This window comes from Bufo gargarizans, chromosome 7 (genome assembly GCF_014858855.1).
Source record: "Bufo gargarizans isolate SCDJY-AF-19 chromosome 7, ASM1485885v1, whole genome shotgun sequence".
Classification (NCBI taxonomy): Eukaryota; Metazoa; Chordata; class Amphibia; order Anura; family Bufonidae; genus Bufo; species Bufo gargarizans.
Genome location: NC_058086.1, coordinates 43,587,369 through 43,607,152, shown reverse-complemented (window position 1 = coordinate 43,607,152; position 19,784 = coordinate 43,587,369). Strand labels below are relative to the sequence as shown.

At 46.1% G+C, this 19,784-nt stretch overlaps 1 protein-coding gene across 1 annotated transcript; it reads right to left on the bottom strand.

Moving 5' to 3' along the window:
- Positions 1 to 371: 371 nt before the first annotated feature.
- Positions 372 to 16,833, bottom strand: SLC35D1 (solute carrier family 35 member D1). Its single transcript, XM_044301037.1, has 12 exons — positions 16,631 to 16,833; positions 13,792 to 13,825; positions 13,628 to 13,714; positions 8,718 to 8,785; positions 6,710 to 6,781; positions 5,681 to 5,749; positions 5,325 to 5,427; positions 4,120 to 4,212; positions 2,806 to 2,873; positions 1,664 to 1,742; positions 1,397 to 1,479; positions 372 to 958 (listed from the first exon to the last, which is right to left on the bottom strand). Exons 1-12 carry the CDS (start codon positions 16,828 to 16,830, stop codon positions 850 to 852), a joined length of 1,065 nt encoding a protein of 354 aa, XP_044156972.1. The 5' UTR covers positions 16,831 to 16,833; the 3' UTR covers positions 372 to 849.
- Between the last annotated feature and the right edge of the window lie 2,951 nt (positions 16,834 to 19,784).

Sequence of the window (19,784 nt, the reverse complement as noted above, 5' to 3'; positions counted from 1 at the left end):
TTGCTCATATGTTTGGTGATTAATAAGTGACGTGTTTCCGATCTGCAAAAAAACAGATCCCATATGGACATGTTTTGTGGAATAATGGAACGGAAGAGGACTTAACTCAGATACAGAACAAAAACGGAGAGGGCAGACTATCAGGTCCAATGATAATCTGGCACAAGATGATATTGCCTGAATGTACACAGGTGGAATTTGCCAAAATATAAGCTATTTTGGAGCAAGAGCTTGGCCCACAGAACATAGTCCTTAGCTAATAACACACCAAAATTTGCAGCCCCCCCCCCCCCCCCAAATCCTAGCGACAGTAATGGGTGCAGATGTACCCTTGCCCTGTTGTTTATTAGGGCATCTGATGGCACAGACTCTGTCCTGCTGCCTTAATGGACAAAAATAAAAAAACTCGTTGCATTACGTAAAATATTGTGGTCTGGATTGAGAAGGACCAAGTAGTTCTGAGTTCTAACGATTGCAGACGAATCTGCGCCCCCGCTCGGTGCTCGTACGCGAATAAGAACATGGCTGTTCCAAGCTAGAGCCGTCTCTTTAAGGATCATAGCCAGCGGCGATGGCAGTTTAAAAAAAATATAAAAAAATTAACTAACACTTGGTTGAGGCACTGTATGAGGTGCAGTCCTGGGGTCGGAATGAAATGTATAGGAAGAGCAGAATTATAAAAAAAGTATACTTAATTTTACAGCTCTGGAATTAAACAGGTTTTTTGTTGCTAAAAACAGTTCTATCTGAAAAAATATATAAAAAGGCAATATTTCAATTAAAACGATTGTGCAAATTAGCAATAGATGTGCGCATGAGCTCATGTCTGACACGCAGAACACGCAGCGGTCACACCGCGACCTTCCCCTTGTTGTCCAGTTTGCTGATGGACTCTGACGGTTTGTTCATCTGCTCTTCTGAGAAGGTGATATAGGAATACACCAGACTGCCAGCAATACTGGAAGGAAAGAACAGAAGTGTGTCATTCACTGTCCTACATCAAGAGGATACGGCTGCAGTACCCTCTACGGACCCATGAAGAGGTCCTATCAGACCGTGCGGGAGTCAAGAGTCAGACCCCACTAATCAAACACCTATTCCGAGGGCAAACCATGATTTATTTAAAGCAGAGTATAAACAGGCCCCCCCTTCTAAAAGATATATTAAAGGGGCAGTAAAATGGGACTCTCCCACCCCAGAAAACACCTAATCTCCTCATTCGTTACCTCTGCTGCCCATGGACAGGCAATGTAAATAGCGTGACTCAATCTGTAGACAGTCACACGATTTAGCCAGATGTCCACCTCTGTGCAGGCGCTCAGTGCATGCGCAGATACAGGCAGCAGCTAATGATTTCAAGTGTAGACCGTAAACAGGAAATCATATCCCACCATACCTGATATTTAACCCCAGGAAGTTTGTCCAAGAAAAGATGTAATCCCCACCGAAGAACATTCCAATGTACGTTATTAGGATGTTCTGTAGAGAAAATAAAGAGTTAATTTCCAGGAAGCAGATTTACACTGTAGTATCCACATAGGCCAGGCCATTCTACATGTAGTAGGGGCTACACGACATCACGGCACTGTACATGGGAATCGTGGATCGAGAGAAGCCCAAAAAAATAAGTGAGTCTGCAAACAGAAAGCATCTCAGCACTTACCTTGATGCATCCTACTATGGTTGTCGTCAGGGCAGAATTATAGTGGGTACAAAGGACTGTGGAATACATGAGGACAAATCTGGAAAATAAGAGAAGTATAAAACACTCAGCTTGTGAGCATGGAAACCGGCTGCAGAAGCGAGAAAAACAGAAGGTGGAGTTGTAGTACCAATGAACAGCCAGCAGATGGGGCTGTGAGATGTGCATTATAATTAGGGATGAGCGAATAGACTTCGGATCAAAGCTTGGAACCGAACCAGAGTTCGGGAAATTGATTTCTACTGTAAAAACATTTATGAAGTTATTACACAAAGTCTCGCAAGACTTCGCAAAATAATAACTTCGGCTCGCCGGAGCCAATACATTCGAATACTGTGCACCGTACCGTATTGAAATGAAGTTTTATGCGAATTGGCTTAATGCCATTGCTCGTCCTCATACAGACTCGTTATTTCTGCGCAGCAGATGCTTGTTCACGCAGCAGAAATGACGACCGAGGTGTCCACATGATACTTTCATCTGATGAACAAGAAATCTGCTGGTCAGTGACGGCTAACCTCCAGCTGTGGTGAAACTAGGACTCCCAGCAAGTGTACATCTTAGGAGTTGTAGTTTTAACAGCTGGAGTGCCGGAGGTTAGCCATCACAGGGCTAGTTCATCGGTGATCCGCAGCACATTCCGATTATCGGGAACGCGACACTTGTCCCATGTAAGGCTAGATGCACACGACGGACGTCACATGTCTGTTTTAAGAACAATGGTAGTCCATGGGGTTATCCACATGGCCTTTTTTTTTTATGGCCAATGAATAACGGACGTAAAAAAATAGAACATATTCCCTCTCGTCTGTTTTCACCGACTGCCGCCCCCCCATATAATTGAATAGTGTTAGTTTTGCAGAAAAACCATCAGTTAAAAACTTTTTCTGGACTTTTTTTTTTTTTTAAACAGTCGTGTGCATGTAGCCTAAAAACCTGCCTTTAATCTAATATGGTCGCCTTTCTTGCCGTCATCCCTATGCACATAATATTACACCCACTGTGATAACTAAGGCATGCAACCAATAATGGAGCCCCAATTTATATCACCCATCCAATACACACAACCCATAGTCCTAAACATTACACATTAGCGGACATACCCCATTACACAGGAGAGTGTAAACTGGAAAACAAAGAACGGATCGCTCCAGTCTTCATATTCTACAGCCTGCGTGAACAGAGACACAAAGGCACGATTACCGACCATTGCACAAGACTAGTCCTACAGAGAAAAACGTCCAAGACACTCCTTACATGACCGACCGCTGAAGCCCTGATCGCCGGGGAACTGCCTAAAGCGCTATTGTATTAAGGCATAGGGGTCCCTGTAATAATATGGCCACCAGCCTTTTGCAGGGTTAGGGTAGGGGCTCAATGGTGTCATCTGCGAGTCTCTGTAAAATTGTGCGATTTGTTTTATGACTCACGCCTCGACACTTAGGCAAGGTCTACACGATGACGTGTCGCGCGACAGATAGGGGCAAAACTACACTGAAACATGTCGCGCGACAATTTTTATAGTTGCAGAAAAATACATCTCAAATGGATTTTGTGCGACACCATAGACCAGTGATGGCTAACCCTGGCACTCCAGCTGTGGTAAAACTACAACTCCCAAGATACCCCCTTGTTTGGCTGCTCTCAGAACGCTATAGAAATAAATGGAGCATGCTGAGAGTCGTAGTTTCACCACAGCTGGAGTGCCAAGGTTAGCCATCACTGCCATAGACTATCGTTATAAGGTTACGGGCTGTGTGGGATTTTTCTCTCTCTGTTTCCATCCGGACAGAAGCCCTTTGTTCGGCAGCCTGTGCCGTCCCCACTAGCAGCACATACACGGCAACGCTTTACTGCACACACGCCGCACCCTCTGACCCAGACACACAAAGCGGCCATTCTCCCGCAGCTCCAAAGCTCGGGCTGGTGAACCTCAATGACTCATCAGGAGCCCTATCCGCTTGTCAAAGCAAGAAGGTTTTTAAAGGGCATCTGTTAAATAATGCCTAGTCGTGCTGACACTGCTGATTAAAACCCTACCCTAATAGGCTTGTTCTTACTGACAGATGCCATTGAAATATTTATATTTTTTTTTTTAAGCTACCTTTTTCTTGTATGTATCAGATCAGGCATCCTCAAACTGCTGTTGCAAAACTACAACTCCCAGCATGCCTGAACAGCCTACAGCAGGGCATTGTGGGAGTTGTAGTTTTACAACAGCTGGAGGGCCACAGTTTGAGGGGATGCCTGGTTTAGACTGTGGCTTAGCAAAAGAGGATAGACATGATCTGCGTCTTCCCTGCATTTCCTCCATGTATAGTTCAACAGTCACTGATTACAAGAAGGAAGATTTGCCCGATGGTAAATACGGGGAAGACGCAGATTTTGATGCTGGTGGTCACCGCCACAAGTCTTACCATCTGGATATCGCCAGTCATGTAGGCAATAAGCACTGTAGGTACAATCATGAATAGCGCGTTGTAGTAAAGCAGACCGTGCTTTCCAAGTTCCTGAAATGGCAAAATACAATTTCTTTAGGTTGAATTTTGTGGCAAATTAGCAATTCTACCCAACTTCCTCCTCAGAAGGGTATTCTGGTTGTAAGGGTAGGGGGATAATTAATATATCATTGGGGGTCCTACCACTGGGATCCCCACAAATACAAGAACAGGGACCCCCCCCCCCCCTTCCCCCAAAATGAACACTGTGGCAGGCCGGACAAGCGCACAGTTGCGCAGCTCATCTACATGGAAGTTCCGGAGATTGCCATGTGCAGCTCTGCTAGAGAGAGGAATGGAAACAGTATTCGTGTCCATAGTAATATTCCAGCTCCCCTTTAGTGGATTAAATCAGCCCCTGGTGCACGGAACAGGTAAGTCCGTCCTTTGGTGGCAAAACAATGATAAGTGAAGTTCCAGCGCTGCAAAGTAATTGTTGTGTCTCTTTATTCGTGGTAGGGAAATTACAGCATGTGGATCAAAAGCTCACACTCCAACACCAGTTGACGCGTTTCAGACACTTAGTCCTTAGTCATAATGCTGAAACGCGTCAACTGGTGTTTGAGTGTGAGCTTTTGATCCACATGCTGTAATTTCCCTACCACGAATGAAGAGACAAGAGACAACAATTACTTTGTTCATGTCCATCTGCCGCTTTGTTCCTTTTGTATATAGTATTTATCAACCCCCCCCCCCCTTCAATTATCCTCTAGCAGACAGTCATGCAGAACATTACAAATTCCACTTCCACAGAGGCTCTACATGTCTCGTAATCCCTTGCGTCTCCACGATTTTGCACAAGACCTGCAATAGTAAGCTAAGAAAGTGCAAAATCTGCGCAAGGGGTTAAACGAATAGTTGAGTCAGAACTAATACCGAGAAGAGGTCTGAGGGGGGAGGGGCATGACATTCTCTATTTGGTGTTCTCTGCATCCCTGTGTCATGCTCCGCCCCCTCAGTCCCTGTATTAGGCATAACACACCCATTGTCTGGACAGTCCCTTTAACACAGTGGATGACTGATCTAGTACACGCTGCTCACGATGAATGCGTTTGAGGCAGACTTTTTTTCCCCCCCGCATTTCTTAGAATACCATATCTATAGCACCTGCTCCGATCACTCACCTTGGAGTCTAACTTCTGTTTTACGTATGCACCATTGGCTGCGGTTAAGACGTCATTAACCAGGATGAATATATAACCTTCAAGGTCAAACGCCAGATCAGAACTACATGGAAAGCGGATTTAAAAAAAGTAAATAAATATTAAAAATATTAAGCCACAGTCACAGGACCCCCGCTGATCAGCAGAATGAAGGGGCCTTATGTAGAAAAAGTAAGTACACCCCTTTATATTATATATATTGAAAGTTATTGGACTTTGACTTGGCCATTCATGGGATGTCCTTACTTTTACACACTTTAACGTGCATTTTAGTCTGAGTTCCCCTTTAATAGTAATAATAATAAATAATGTAGTACCTGGCAGCTATGAATGCTCCAATTATCATAGCTAATACAGTCATCTGAATGCTGCGAGAAAACTTTTTCCTGTGGAAATAACCAAACAGTCATACCGATGCCAAATTATTATTGAGCAGATTGCTAGACATTGTAATCATAACGCCTACGGGCAGAGACTTCCGAATGAGGATAGGTTATCAGGTTCAGGTCCAATCACCCCCCACCGATCAGCACTGTGTAGTGAGCGCACTCCAGGACTGCAGCACGGTACGCCAGCACCCAAGACTACACTCTAGGGAGCCTTCTGCACCATAGCGGATCATGGGGGCGGCCGGGGGTCGGACCCCTACCACTCTGATATTGATGACTAGGGTTGAGCGAAGCGAGCTTTGCATGCTACATCCGAAGTTGCTTTGCTCAAAGCTTCGGATTAATGCCGTCTCCGTACCGTATTAAAACATATGGGCTCCGATGAGGTGAAGTCAGTTATTTGCGAAACTTTGTTGAATAACTTTGGTAGTTGATTTTTAAAGTGGAAAACCACTTTAAAACTTGGAACCGAACTCTGCTTCGGTTCCAAGTTTTAAAGTGGTTTTCCACTATAAAAAATCAACTACCAAAGTTATTCAACAAAGTCTTGCGCGACTTTGCAAAAAATGGAGTACGGCCTCTCCTCGCTGCAGGAGACAGACTCAAGCAGAGCGCAGACCTTCTACAGCAGCGGGGAGAGAGCGCATCTTTCTGCTCATTCTAGTGATCGGTGGGGATCTCAGCACTCAGACCCCAACTGATCAGAACCTTTGATCTTTCACCAGGACCGGCACGCTTTAAGGATTCAGTGTAGCACAATACAATAGTTATACATGTGAAATTATCACACCGGAGACGCTGTTCTGATAACAGTCCACAGAGCTCAGCTGTTAGGTCACATGTCTGACAACAGACTAGAGCTAAAATGCAGTCTGTTTCCAAGGGCAACCAGCAATATATAGAGACTTCTATTAATTATACCCACAATAGATTAACTCTTTATTGACTGGCACTCACTTGAGTAAGAATCCTTCAGCCATCATTGTAAACAAGATTGAAAAGCGTCGGAGAACAGTGAACATAGGGAGACTGCAAAGAAGATAGAAAAACATTGGTAAATAGAGCGGAACCACGAGCAACATACGTACCATACAATATCAGAGTTGCCAACAGTCCAAAGTTATCAAAAACAATCCAGGCAAGTTTGGCGTGTAAACCCTGCCCCAAAGAAGGCATCCCCGGGCAGGTCTGCGGTGTGCCTGGGGACAAGGATTGGGGCTAGGTCTACACGACGACATTTGTTGCAGCAATGTCGTGCAACAATTTTTATAATGGTAGTCTATGGTGTCACACTGCGACTGCCGCAAAAAATCCATTCAAAATGGACTTTTCTGCAACTGTCGCAGTGTGACACCATAGACTGCCATTATAAAAATTGTCGTGCAACTAAATGTTGCAGTGTAGTTGTGCCCTATCGCGGACACACGTCGTCGTGTAGACCTAGCCTAAAAGCTTTTTTCTCGTTTCAGGAGTAAATGTGACAACCCTCAGGCTGAGGGTGATGAGTACTTGCCTGACAGATCTCACGTCTCCCGGACGTGCTCCATTTACCCTGCTGCCTTGGTGATGCCATGAAGACAGTGTGGCCGCTGCAGCCAATCACTGGCCTCTTTATCGCTACGCAGAGGCTAGTGATGGTCAGTGTTGTCAACACGACGTCACTACTGCAGCCGGGAAAATAAAGCCCTGCCGCGGGGTGACAGCGCAGGGTCTGCCAGGTAAGTACGTACCCAAGGGTTGTCCAGTTTTCTGAAAATGGACAACCCCCTTTAAATGCCCCACGTTTAGCAAAAAGATTTTGAGCAGTATGCAATATCCCCATAAATTTCAAGCTTTAAAGGGATTTAATTTATTCATAGTCTGATATGGAACCATACAATTGGGCAAATTTCCAACCATTCAGCCGGGCGATTATAGGGCTCAGTAACTAATGGAATTCAGATCTCGTTTAATTTCTCCATATTCGTATCTGAATGCAATGCACTGTGCAGTCACACAGGGGACGTGTGAAGGATGCGCCATAACCAGCACTGCTGCCGCAGACAGTTTATATCGCACCGCTGACGGCACCATAATTGGTTATACTTGGGGGGGAGCAATGAACTAATAGATATATTAGAATATGGAAATAGTGCCAGTTTCTTTTCTAGAAATAATTTTGAAAAATATAAACCATTAATCAACTAATAACCCTCCTTTAAACAGCTCCTTGGACACAAGCTCATCACCACGGGCTGCGGCAGCAGTTGCCAGTGTAGCCCCGGCACATACTCTATTTGTACATGTGAACGCACCCTTACACCGGGGGTGAGCAACCTCCGCACTCAGTTCAGAGACTACAACTCCCAGAATGCTCCATTTACTTCTATAGGAGTTACAAGAACAGCCAAGCAAGATGTGAATGCTGGGAGTTGTAGTTGCACAGCAGCTGCAGTGTTGAAGGTTACCGACTCCAGCCTTACACCATAGCTGGCAACAGTCCCAAAATCAGACAGGACTGTCCTGAATTTTTAAAGACAATCCCAGCATATCGGTCTTGTCCTGGCCCAAAAATGGGTGGGGGGGTTATGTATAACCCACCCAGAAGTGGGAGCTCTTGGTGCAGGACTTAAAAGGGGTTGTTCCATGACAACAGCTTATTCCCCATCCACAGTATAGGGGGTAAGTGTCTGATCAGCAAGGGCCCCAGCCAACCATTAGGTTACTACCACTAGATGGCGAGGTGCACCTCCTGGTGAGGTCAGTAAGAGCTATAGTAAGATCGCCCCTAGTGGCAACAACCACTGATCGGTTTAGCTACTGGGACAGAATAACCAGGTACAAAACAGCCTCAAATTATATCTGGATTATGCTCCAATTCACATTAAAAAGGAAAGGGCGTCCAGGAGGTTAGCCTTAATAAACCTAATCGGGCATCAGCCTCATTTCCAGCACAGAGCCGGGGCGCGGAGGGTATCCAACTTACTTTAGCTTCTTTGTGCTGAACAATCCTGTGATTTGGTTTCCAAAATACAGAAGAGGTAGCGGAAAAGTCTGGAATAAAAGAAGGGGAAGGATTATGTAGAAAGAATGAATCCAGTCTGAACATTTCTGAGCAGAGACATTCTCGTGTCGTCTACTATATAAACTACTTGGGATTATTTTCTAGTCTGACTGGTTTCAAATACACAGCACGGTAGAATGCGCTGCCAATATACATAGATTATTATACGGGTTAAAGGACTTCAGATCGGTCAGATCGCATATACAGGAATATTAGGCTATGTTCACATATGCGGCATAAACTCCGGAATTCTTCGGCAGAGGAACAGAGTACTGGAGTGTACCGTATCCGGCAGAGCCGGGCTGTCCACCGCCAGATCCCTATTGACTATAATGGGATCAGAAAATGACCCAGCCACCTTCCAGGCTTTTGGCTGGACAAAAAGTACCAGACTTTATGCTGCACGTGTGAACGTTGCCTTACAAAGTTTTTGCTATCCATTTAGCGTTTGAAAAAATAAATACAAAAAAATGCAGTTTTTTTGCTGCATCAAAAATTCAGCACTGCTGTGACATTTGTCAGGATCCTTGCATGTGACTGCGAGTGGTTTACTGGTAATACCCGTGCTGCGGTGGTACCCACCTGCCTCCTAGGGCGGAGCAGACATCTTTAGATTTAAAGGGGTTTCCCCAACTGTTCTATACTGATGACGTATCCTCTGAACAGTTCATCAATATCAGATCGGTGCAGGTCCGACACCAAGCACAGCGCCGTACATTGGATAGCCGCTGTGTTTGGCATCACATTCACTTGAATGAGACCGAGCTGCACCTCGGCCGTGTGACAGTGATATCGCTAGTCTAAGCTGCAAGAAGGACACAGCAATTACAGGATAATGACCCAAGAATAGGTGATCCGTATAAAACAGTTAGAAAACCCCTGTTTTAGTTAATACTTGCATCATCCCCCTCGTAATAATTACTAGCAGTTTGCAATCAAGGTCCAGGTGGGCGTTAGTTGAAGGTGTGTTCCTGCACAGTCTGACATTACTCAGTGTTGCCAGTGTCAGACCTCCAACTGGTAGCGCCCTTCTGGACCTTCATTGCAAACTGCTAGCCATTCATTCAGGGATAATTAAAGAGTGGCACAACATAGTCATAATAACAATTCTGGAGCATCTGTTCTTACAGGGTGGATGCAAGTAGTTACAACAACAGACGTGTCAGGAGAGGGGACAGGACCACTTTTAAAGAAGCAGTAAACCTTATAGGGGTAATTGAGTGGCATCATATTTAAGGGGTTCTACAGAAATTAAGAAAAGGATTACATTATTATAATGATATTCTCCGATACCTTTCATTAGTTATAATGGCTTGTTTTGTCTGGGGAGCGATCATTAGGAGAAATAAAATGGCCACCGTCCTGTTAGTACACACAAAACCTGTCATCACACCGCAGGACAAATTACTTCAGAACATCGAGGTAAAGAGCTGCGTCATCTTCCAAGTCACCGATTATGATCCTGAATACAGTTTATAAGATCTTCAGATTAATCTGTGTAGGAATGGAGTTCATGAGGAGACATGAAGTACAGAGAGAAGGTGGGGGTAATGAGCAGCAGCTCTTGTACCCAGTCTTCATTACCACAGCAAGTCCTGTCTGTACTTCCTGTCTCCAAGCAGAGAGGAGGCTGAGGCAGCTCTTTAAGTAAGCGTTGTGAAGTAACTTGTCCTGTGTGATTAGGACGGGTTTTGTGTGTACTAATAGTACGGCGGCCATTTTCTCTTGATTGCTGCCCAGACAAAATGAGCCATTATAACTAATGAAACATATTTGGGAATACATTTATACTTAAGTAATATTTAAGTACTTTCATTTTCTTAATTCCCGGAGAACCCCTTTAATTAATACTGGGTTTGGATTTGTTTAAAATAAAATCATCAGTACTCCCTCAGCAATCCCCCAATACCCACTCCTCTCCACTGCCTGGTCTCAGGGTCAACGTGCAAAGAGAACCATTTGAAGTACCCATTTAGCCAATCAATGGCGCCAGGTGACCTGCCATTGGTTGGCGGAGCAGGCAGTCCGTGCCAAGCCCCAGACCAGGATGTGGAGACAAGAGGGGACTGTCAGGGAGTACTGAATTTAACCCACTCCAACACTGGATTTGAACTTAAATTATCCACCCACAATAGCCCTTTAAGCCAGGGGCTTATAATTGTGCAGTTTCCATCTATAAAGCATGCCTGGGGAATCCTGATGGGAGCTGTAGTTTCACCACCACTAAAGGGCCACAGGTTGGGGACCACGGTGTTAATGTGCTTAGGGAAAACACAACCTTGATCATTTATTGGATTAGCACTAGGATAAGAACAATGTAATCTCGAGGAGCCAATTATCATAAAACACTGTGCCCCAAGGCACCAAGGGACACTTCTTTTGTACTCTCTGTAGGACCCTGCAGGGGACGCTGTAAATCACAATACACACCCGCGTGGCCTTACAGGTCTGCAGCACATACTGGCCTCCCTGGAGTTCTGTACATAAGGGCTAGGGGGGCAGAAATCCTTTGTAAAGCCCTGAATTCATTAATTTCCAGTGCAAATCTGTTTAGCGAGGTTCTTGCCCATCTGGAGGAGGTGATCTCACTGCATTATGTGCCAATCAGATGATGGCCTATTGGGTTCCATGAGCCTTGTGCGGTCACCAGTGTTATGCTGCCAGGGTCTAACACAGGGGTCAGCATACGCTGGCACACCAGCTGTTGTGAAACTACAACTCCCAGCATGCACACTTACTCAGCTGTTCTCAGAACTTCCACAGAAGTGAATGGAGCATGCTGGGTATTGTAGTGTCTGACATGCCAAAGGTTGCTGCTCCCTGTTCTATCTCCTCCGGCGCACTTCTTGCTCCGACGCCCCCTCTTTACTGCCGGTGACGTATCGGGCTTCACATAGGCACGCTAGCTGGAGACTTCCACCTAGCAGTGAGCCCAGTGATGTCATCGCCACAAATGGGCGGTCTTTAGAGCTGTTTTACAGGCTAGCGCAGTGCTAAAGACCGCCGGTGACATCACTGGGATCACCGCTAGTCCAGGTTCAGCTCCGAGGAGAAACGGATCGGGCATGCTGAAATTCAACATCTGAACCTTTTGTTCTCCCAAGAGATAAGCCGCTGCCTAAAGTGGTTGGGGCTTTCTTCTATCTCACCATTGTAAACACACGCATGCTCGGCCAAACCAAGCACAAGTTGGTGCAGATACCCGTCAGACAATAACCATTTGGCTAATAGCTATTAAAGGTGTATGGCACCTTCAGCTCACAGCAAGGAGCGGGGTCTTCTATAGGGAAACCTCTCTATAAGGGCCCTTCACATGGGTCAAGAATCGCTAACAAGCCTTCATAGGCCGATTACCCAATGAACGAGCAAAACCCTTGTTTATTGGTTCGGTACATCGTTCATGCAGTCGTGAAAATAGTCGTTTCCAGGCAGCAGATCTTGGTGCGTGTAAAAAGACTCTGCTGCTGGCAAACCAAGAGTCTGTATGGGGACGAGCCATAGCATTAGTGATCCCTGCTCCCTATACTGTGGAGGAGATCGCTGCATGCAAATACAGTTGTCTCCTCCGCTGATGAAAGGAAAGCTTCCTTCCCGAAAATCGCCTGCAAAATTAGCCCATGTAAAGGGGCCTTTAAGGAAACATATACAGAGAAGTAAAGGGGTCTCCTATTGCCCAATTTAACCTCAGGGGAAGTCTTAAAGGGTTTGGGCACCTTTTGGCAACCGTACATGCAAAAAGGCAGTATACTTACCTTCCTCCCCGTCCTCTGGTGCCCCACTGTCCACATCCACTGACACCACTCCAGCCAATCGCTGGCTGCATCAAGTCAGACGGTCACGACACAAGGAGGGCAGGCCAATGATTGGCTGCAGCAATGTCAAAGCAGATGACAGCAGGAAGCAAAGAACTGGGACCAAATGGCAGGTTGCAGGCAAGTAGGCTTCTATTTTTTTTTTTGGGGTGGGGGTGCCAGAAACCCTCTAAAAGGTAGCCAACCCCTTAAGGTTACTTTCACACTGACGTTTTTGGGTCCGCTTGTGAGATCCGTTTCAGGGCTCTCAAAAGCGGCCTAAAACGGATCAGTTCAGCCCCAATGCATTCTGAATGGATAAGGATCCGTTCAGAATGCATCAATTTGGCTGCGTTTGGTCTCCATTGCATTTTTTAGACGGTCACTAAAATGCAGCGTTTTTGTGACCGCCTGACTATGCGGAGCAAAACGGATCCGTCCTGACTTACAATGCAAGTCAATGGGGACGGATCAGTTTTTCACTGAAACGATATGGTGCAATTGAAAACGGATCCACCCCCCATTGACTTTCAATGTAAGTCAAGACGGATCAGTTTCGACTTGGACTTTTTTATTTATTTTTATGAATAATGCAAACGGATCCATTGCATTATCGGTGCGGATCCGTCTGTGCAGATACAAGACGGATCCGCACCAAACATGAGTGTGAAAGTAGCCTTAATTGCATCATGATGTCCTGAAGACACCACATTGCACATGGATAAGATGTCTGCAAGCAACACCGCCCCCCCCCTCTCTGCAGCCAGGGTCCCCAGGTTTAGCTTCAGCCAACTGAACAGATAAGGAGACGCCATCTGCATTTCCTGTGTAGATTAATGCAATTGATTGTTCTCTGTCATCAGCCTGGGCACACGATCACAGCTTTGTGTTGCCCATCTCCATAGCCTCCTGTAACGCTGCTGCACCATTATAAGCCGCCGTGGCTCCTTCAAGAGCCGAGCACGTGGCAACCAAATCCCTCAGGCTGCACCACTGCAAAGGAAAACTTGTGGGTGCACGGAGTATAATAGCCGGGTTTACCTTTCGAGGTATGTGCCTATCGAAATCCGGAAAGTGCACCACCCTCAGAGCCTTTCCCACCCAGAGCACGACCACCGTCGCCAGCATCTGCAGGGAACAAGAGGAGCCAGTGTTAGCGGAGCGACGTCACCGCGAGGCAACACAACCGAAGGCTTCTTACTGACCTGGCCAAGTCCAACACACAGCGAGGAGGGGAACCTGCAAGACAGAACAGAGAGTCATTATTCCCCGCTGCGATCGCTGGGGCTCAGCGCACGCTCGCTACGACTACATCACATCTGCTCACAGATAATTATGGCTGTAACATGAGCGTGCAAGTCTGAGGGGGGCAGGAATGTGCGCACGGGATCAGATGCTATTTGAGGTAAGCACCCTGTGGAGACTCTCCGGGGAATTAAAAATCTGGAGTCGTCCTCTTTTCTTTTTACAAGTCATAAAAGGTCTACTCGCCTGTTTCCGGGAAAGCTGGGTGACACAATGGGTGGCAGTACAGCTCACACTGAATGGCCTATGCACCGCTGCAATGAAAAGGCGGACAACCGCCTGCAGAAAAATCTGCTTTATGCCTCTTGCACACAAACGCATTTTCATTCCGTCCGGAACCATTCGTTTCAACGGAAGGTACTCCGTGTGCATTCCGTTTCCGTATGTCCGTTCCGCAAAAAATAAAATAAAAATAAATTAGAACATGTCCGTGATGCGGACAATAATAGGACTGTTCTATTAGGGACCAGCTGTTCCGTTCCGCAAAATACGGAATGCACACGGACGTCATCCGTATTCTTTGCGGACCGCGTGCAAGAGGCTTTACTGGTTGTCACCTAGTGATAATGCAGAACGCTGGGGCACAAAATGCATTGTGCCTCAATGAGGCGAGCGGAATGACCACTACCATTCATTACCTATCCAGAGAAATGAAGGGGGGTGGGGGGGCTATCATGATAAGAGGACCCAAAAATTGCGCTACTGTCTGCAACCTCCATAAAACCACATTATTAACATATGTCTCGTACCCCGACAATAAGTGCCAGGAGGATGCAGTCATGCCACTACTTTATCACTAGACGAGGCACTCGGATGGTGGCTTCAAATAACTCACATTGACGCGACCCCCTGCGCTGTATGAAAGCGGAGACGTCACAAAGCAGCCACCCTGTAATAATATTCCCAGGGTCTGGTGGGGGGGGGGGGGGGGAAGGTGAAACTACATGGACCATTTTACACACAAGGCCTGATCTCACACAGGGTAACAAACCCCCAGCATTAACAGTTTACACAAATTCACAGAAATGTAAAATAAATCTATTAACCTCTTGTCTTTTAAGAAAAGTTGAACATTACATGTCATTACAGCTCCTACTACCCAGCTTTCCTGCAGCCCCAAACAAACCTTTTTCTAACAGAAAAACTGGATGGCGCTGTAATATCCGCCATATTTGCGGTCATCCCGCGCAGCATTCAGTGACCGAGGTCCACGTTTCATTTTGCCCCAGCCTTCGAGGAAAGCTACATACTAGAAAGCAGCCCACTGTGTAAACGCAGAGCTCCACACCAACGGCTACATTGAAGATACAGATCAGCAGAGCGCCCCCCGAAGCCAGTCTATGGGCACAGCAAGGGCTTACCCACTGGGACCGACGGGCATCCTGATGAAGAGCTCATCTTATTAGGATGGCACCACACACACTGTGTATTCGAGACAGATTTTCCACAGAGGAATTTGCAGGTGGAAAATCCGCAGTTTTTACAGTAGCAGAAAAGCGGACGAATTTTTTTTAAAAATCTGAACCATTTGGTATGAATTGTTTGTTTTGTTTTTTAGGGCATGTTCACATGGAGTTTACTCAACGTGGATTTTTGTGTAGATTATGCACCAAAAACCACTTACACTTCATCTCCATTGCATTAAATGATGGAAACCACATCACTTTTTTGCGCTCACTGCCACAGGAAAAAAAATACAAATAAAAAGTGCCGTGTCCAGGCTTGAGGAGGATTCCACATTCAGAGCTCTCAATGAAATCAAAACAGCATCAGAATAAAAACTGCATCCCGAACACAAGGAGTTCTAAAGGGGATTCTGCATCAGCTTTTTCCCCCCCATGTGAACATCGCACACAGCAGCTCAGCCCATCGCTACAGGCCTCTAAAAGTAACTGCTAGAAAATAAAAGAGATATATATATATAATATTTCAAGAAAATATGGCGGCACTGGTGTTTTTCAATATGATTGCAAAAGGTAGGGTGCACGTCCCTGGGGGAATAGGCTTCTTACCCCAATTTGTAAATCCGGAAGAATGAGCGGCACTCCAATGGTAGAAAAAACAAGTGAACCGTTATTCATCCAGGTGCATCTGGGTGAATAAAGGTTCACTTGTTTTTTCTACCATTGGAGTGCCGCTCATTCTTCCGGATAGATATATATATAGATATATATATATATATATATATATATATACACACACACACACTAAGTTATTTTTTTCCCTGTTCCACAATTGCACTCCAATTGCAACAAGAACATCACAGGGTTAAAAGTGGTTGTCAAGCGGTATTTAAAGCCTCTGGGATGATCCTAATTATAGCTGGGAAGCACGGAGTTAATCCCAGGTCCTCCATACAGAGAACAGTGCCAGACACACATGGAAGAGAAATGCAAAAAATACAATATAATAATAATAAGCTGCAAATTATCTAAGTGTCCAAGTAATAATAATAAATTGTAAGAGTTTTTATTCCAATCGCCTTAAACAACCAGCACCAGACTGGGGGTCAATGGACGCCCTAAAAAGGGGGCAACTAAATTTGGCAGAGGGATTTACATCAGGGTAGAAGAATGAAACTGCCCCAATCCTGAGCAGCATCAGCCGATTGGTCAGATGGATTGGTGCTGCTCTCCTGGAGGTTCCACAGCTGGATACAATGTTGCAGGATCGCTCATTGATCACACTCCTCCCCGCCCCCTCCCTCCACATCGGACTCTGTCCCCGGAGCCTCCATACCTGCGGCCGCTCAGAACATTCTTGTTCACCACTACGATCAGGAAGGAGCTGAAGCCGTAGAAAGCGGCCGCCAGCAGCTTGATGAACACGGTCATCGTTTCGGCCGGCGTCCCCAAACCCTCCTCATCCCTGTGTGCGGGGGGCCCCGGGGAGGCCGCTCCTTTAACCCGGGCATGCTGACGTCTGCTTACTTCCGCCATGGTTCACCAGGAGGTGGGACTGAGCGGAAATAACCAATGGCATGAGGCGGGGTGGGTGGGCGTGGTTACAAGGCTAGACCTACAAAACTAGGGAGATGGGCGGGGCCGTTGGCGACTGGGAAGTGTCCTTGTTTGAATATGGGCGGGGTATGACGGGTCAGACTCCTGAGTGGGCGTGTTTATAGTAGAACGTGGAGAGTTGTCTCCGCCCAGTTTTGCGGAGCTGCTGGCAGCGTGTTTCCTGCTGCCTGAAGTGTTTGTTGTAGGAGGCGACAGTTCTGGTGGGACTACAAGCCTCAGCATGCCCGGAACACCCACCTCATTATTCAAAGTTTGACTCATCCACAGTGGGGTAGATGATTGCAAGATGTCTGTAATCCTGCCAGGTACTGGAGAGATTGCTCTGATTATTATTTTGTTTTATAAAAATCGTAAAAATTAGAATTTAAGATTTTTTTATTCAACTTTTCTAAACACTTTTCCTCCCCTTTTTTCATGTCCAGGTGGGGTCCTTGCACTGCCTTCCTCTCTCTGATCGCTCATATAATGCGCTGAAATACTTCCATCAAAGAGACGGGCAGGGACTAATAGGCATCAGTACCTGGAGGCGAAGCTATAGGGGGGTGCAGAGGTACCGGGCCCCGGAGCCTGAGGGGGGCCAAAGACCCTTGTGCCGCATAAGAAGACACCAGTATTATAGAAAGTGCATGCTGGTCAAGTTACGCCTCTGGCTGGAGGGAAAGGGTTAAGGTCAAGAATTTGATGGGAGTTGTAGTTGATCAGCAGCTGCCAAAGGTTGCTGATCCCTGATGTACGGTATAGTCCTACCACACTGCAAAGGGAACATGTAGAGAAAGCAAAGAAATCAGGTTGGCCATGGTGTGTCCCAGCGACTTGGATGGCGCCCATCTCAGCACGTGTTTCGGTGTTGCGCCGCGCATTCGTCAGTAGGTTACATCCCCCGTCTTACACCAGATGTGACTGCGGCTCCATTGTATCTCCAATGTGTGCAACCCCCCTTCAATTATGCACATGAAGCCATTACCGTCCCCATAGGGAGGAGAGCGATGCCAATTATCATATCAGGACTGAGGCCTCTTGCACACGGACGTATGCCCTCCGAGATATACGGTCCGCGAGCGGTACTGATCGTGCGCACGGGAGTGTACACAGCATCATAGATTACAATTGTAAGATCATATGAGTGCGGGACAATATCCCCGCGGGCGGCCCGACGTGCACAGCATCATTGTAATCTATAATGCTGTGTACTCCCGTGCGCACAAGCAGTACCGCTCGCGGACCGTATATCTCGGAGGGCATACGTTTGTGTGCAAGAGGCCTGAGACCGACACAGATCTTCAGCAAATAATGTTATCACCTATTCTTATCTAGCAACATAGTGTGAAACATGCAGATGTAGCAGAGCTGTGGATGTTACGTCTCCACAGTTTGGCCAGCTTTAATCGTGACATGTCTGTTGTGGTAACTACTTGCATTCCCCAGGTAATGACAATTCTGGAGCCTCTGTTTTTATGACTCTATGTTGTGCCATTCCTTTATTATTCCTTCTAGAAGTTATGAATAAATTACTTGCGGTCTGCGGTAAAGGACCAGCTGGGTGTTACCAGTCAAGGAAGTGTCTGACACTGGCAGCACTGATTGGATGATATCAGATTGTGGACATTACAGACTGCTGGCAATTCAATCATAAACTTCTAGTAGGAATAATAAACAAATGGTTAAACATGGAGTCGTAAGAATAGATCTGTGGCGTACCTTCAATGGAGGCAGATCACACAACTGTTACAGAGCCAGGGGGCACTGAACTCCTTACTCTTTCCGATGGAAAAACACTGTATTTCCATGTAGCCACCACTAGGTGGAGCTCAGAATAAACAGATTATTACAGCATCTAGTTTAGTCTGCATTAAGCTCCCCCTAGTGGTGGCTGCAGGCAGTCTGCTTTTTAATAGAGGGGAAGTGGCAGCTTTATCAGTGTATTTATGCCAGTTTTCTGGTTTGAATATATTGAGAAATAGGGTGTTCAGAACAAGCGCCATATTTATTAAGCACCTGTTAATTTTTTCTGCCAATGAAGGTGGAGAAAGTAAGTGAGACCAGGTGTGACTTTTTTTAATGTTTATATTTTTTTAATTAAAATTAATTAGAAATCCAGCTTTGCATTTTGCATTGGATGGGAGTGACTGACGCATGCGTATCGGGAAACTGGCCCATAATAAGGTTTGATCTGGGGCCCTATGAGACTCTGTCACTGATAAAACGTCCTATAAAACCGCCATCACACCTCCATGATAACGCAAGCTTAGTTGTCACACTAAACGAATGAGTTGTCACCCAGCGTTCCCAGGCGACTTGCTGGTTTATCTGATGATCTTTTCTGTACTGGTCACGCATTAGGTAGATTTGCTGCACAGGAGCCTAGAAAAGCTGGATACCCCCCCCCCCCACCACCACCGCAACCATATTGATTGTCATCACCTTTCCTAGAAACGACTACAGAGCGGGGGATGGGCATTATTCCACTAGTACCTGAATGCTAGGAACAATGCCGGCACTGTCTCCTCTAGACTCGTCATGAATAAGCTTCATTATTCTTATTTCTCGCGCCAGAAAATCTGCTAAGAACTGATACAAGTTGACAAGATGCCGCTTCCTTGTACGTCAACGGCCGCGGTGATGGCGGAGGGACTTTGTGTGCACGGTCATGGCATAAGATCAGACAAAGCTCAGAACCATATCTCAGCCAGAAGTGAAAGTTGAGTATAGCTTTAGATAATGTTGCAGGGCCCTTTAAATATAATTAACCCCTTCCTGTGCTCAACATAGCCCTCTCCTATTATCAGATAAGTATTTCCTGTTACAAAGTCTGAGGCGCGTCTGCACCCAGTAGGCAATTCTGTGTGTGTGGGGGGGGGGGGCGAGGAGGCTAT

Excerpts from the sequence above, each read along its gene's own strand:
- SLC35D1 (XM_044301037.1), bottom strand. The coding sequence starts at position 16,830 with ATGGCGGAAGTAAGCAGACGTCAGCATGCCCGGGTTAAAGGAGCGGCC. Across the intron at positions 5,428-5,680 it reads GGAGCATTCATAGCTGCCAG|TTCTGATCTGGCGTTTGACC; the intron begins GTACTACATTAT and ends CTTTCCATGTAG. Across the intron at positions 1,743-2,805 it reads ACACTCTCCTGTGTAATGGG|ATTTGTCCTCATGTATTCCA; the intron begins GTATGTCCGCTA and ends CTTATTTTCCAG.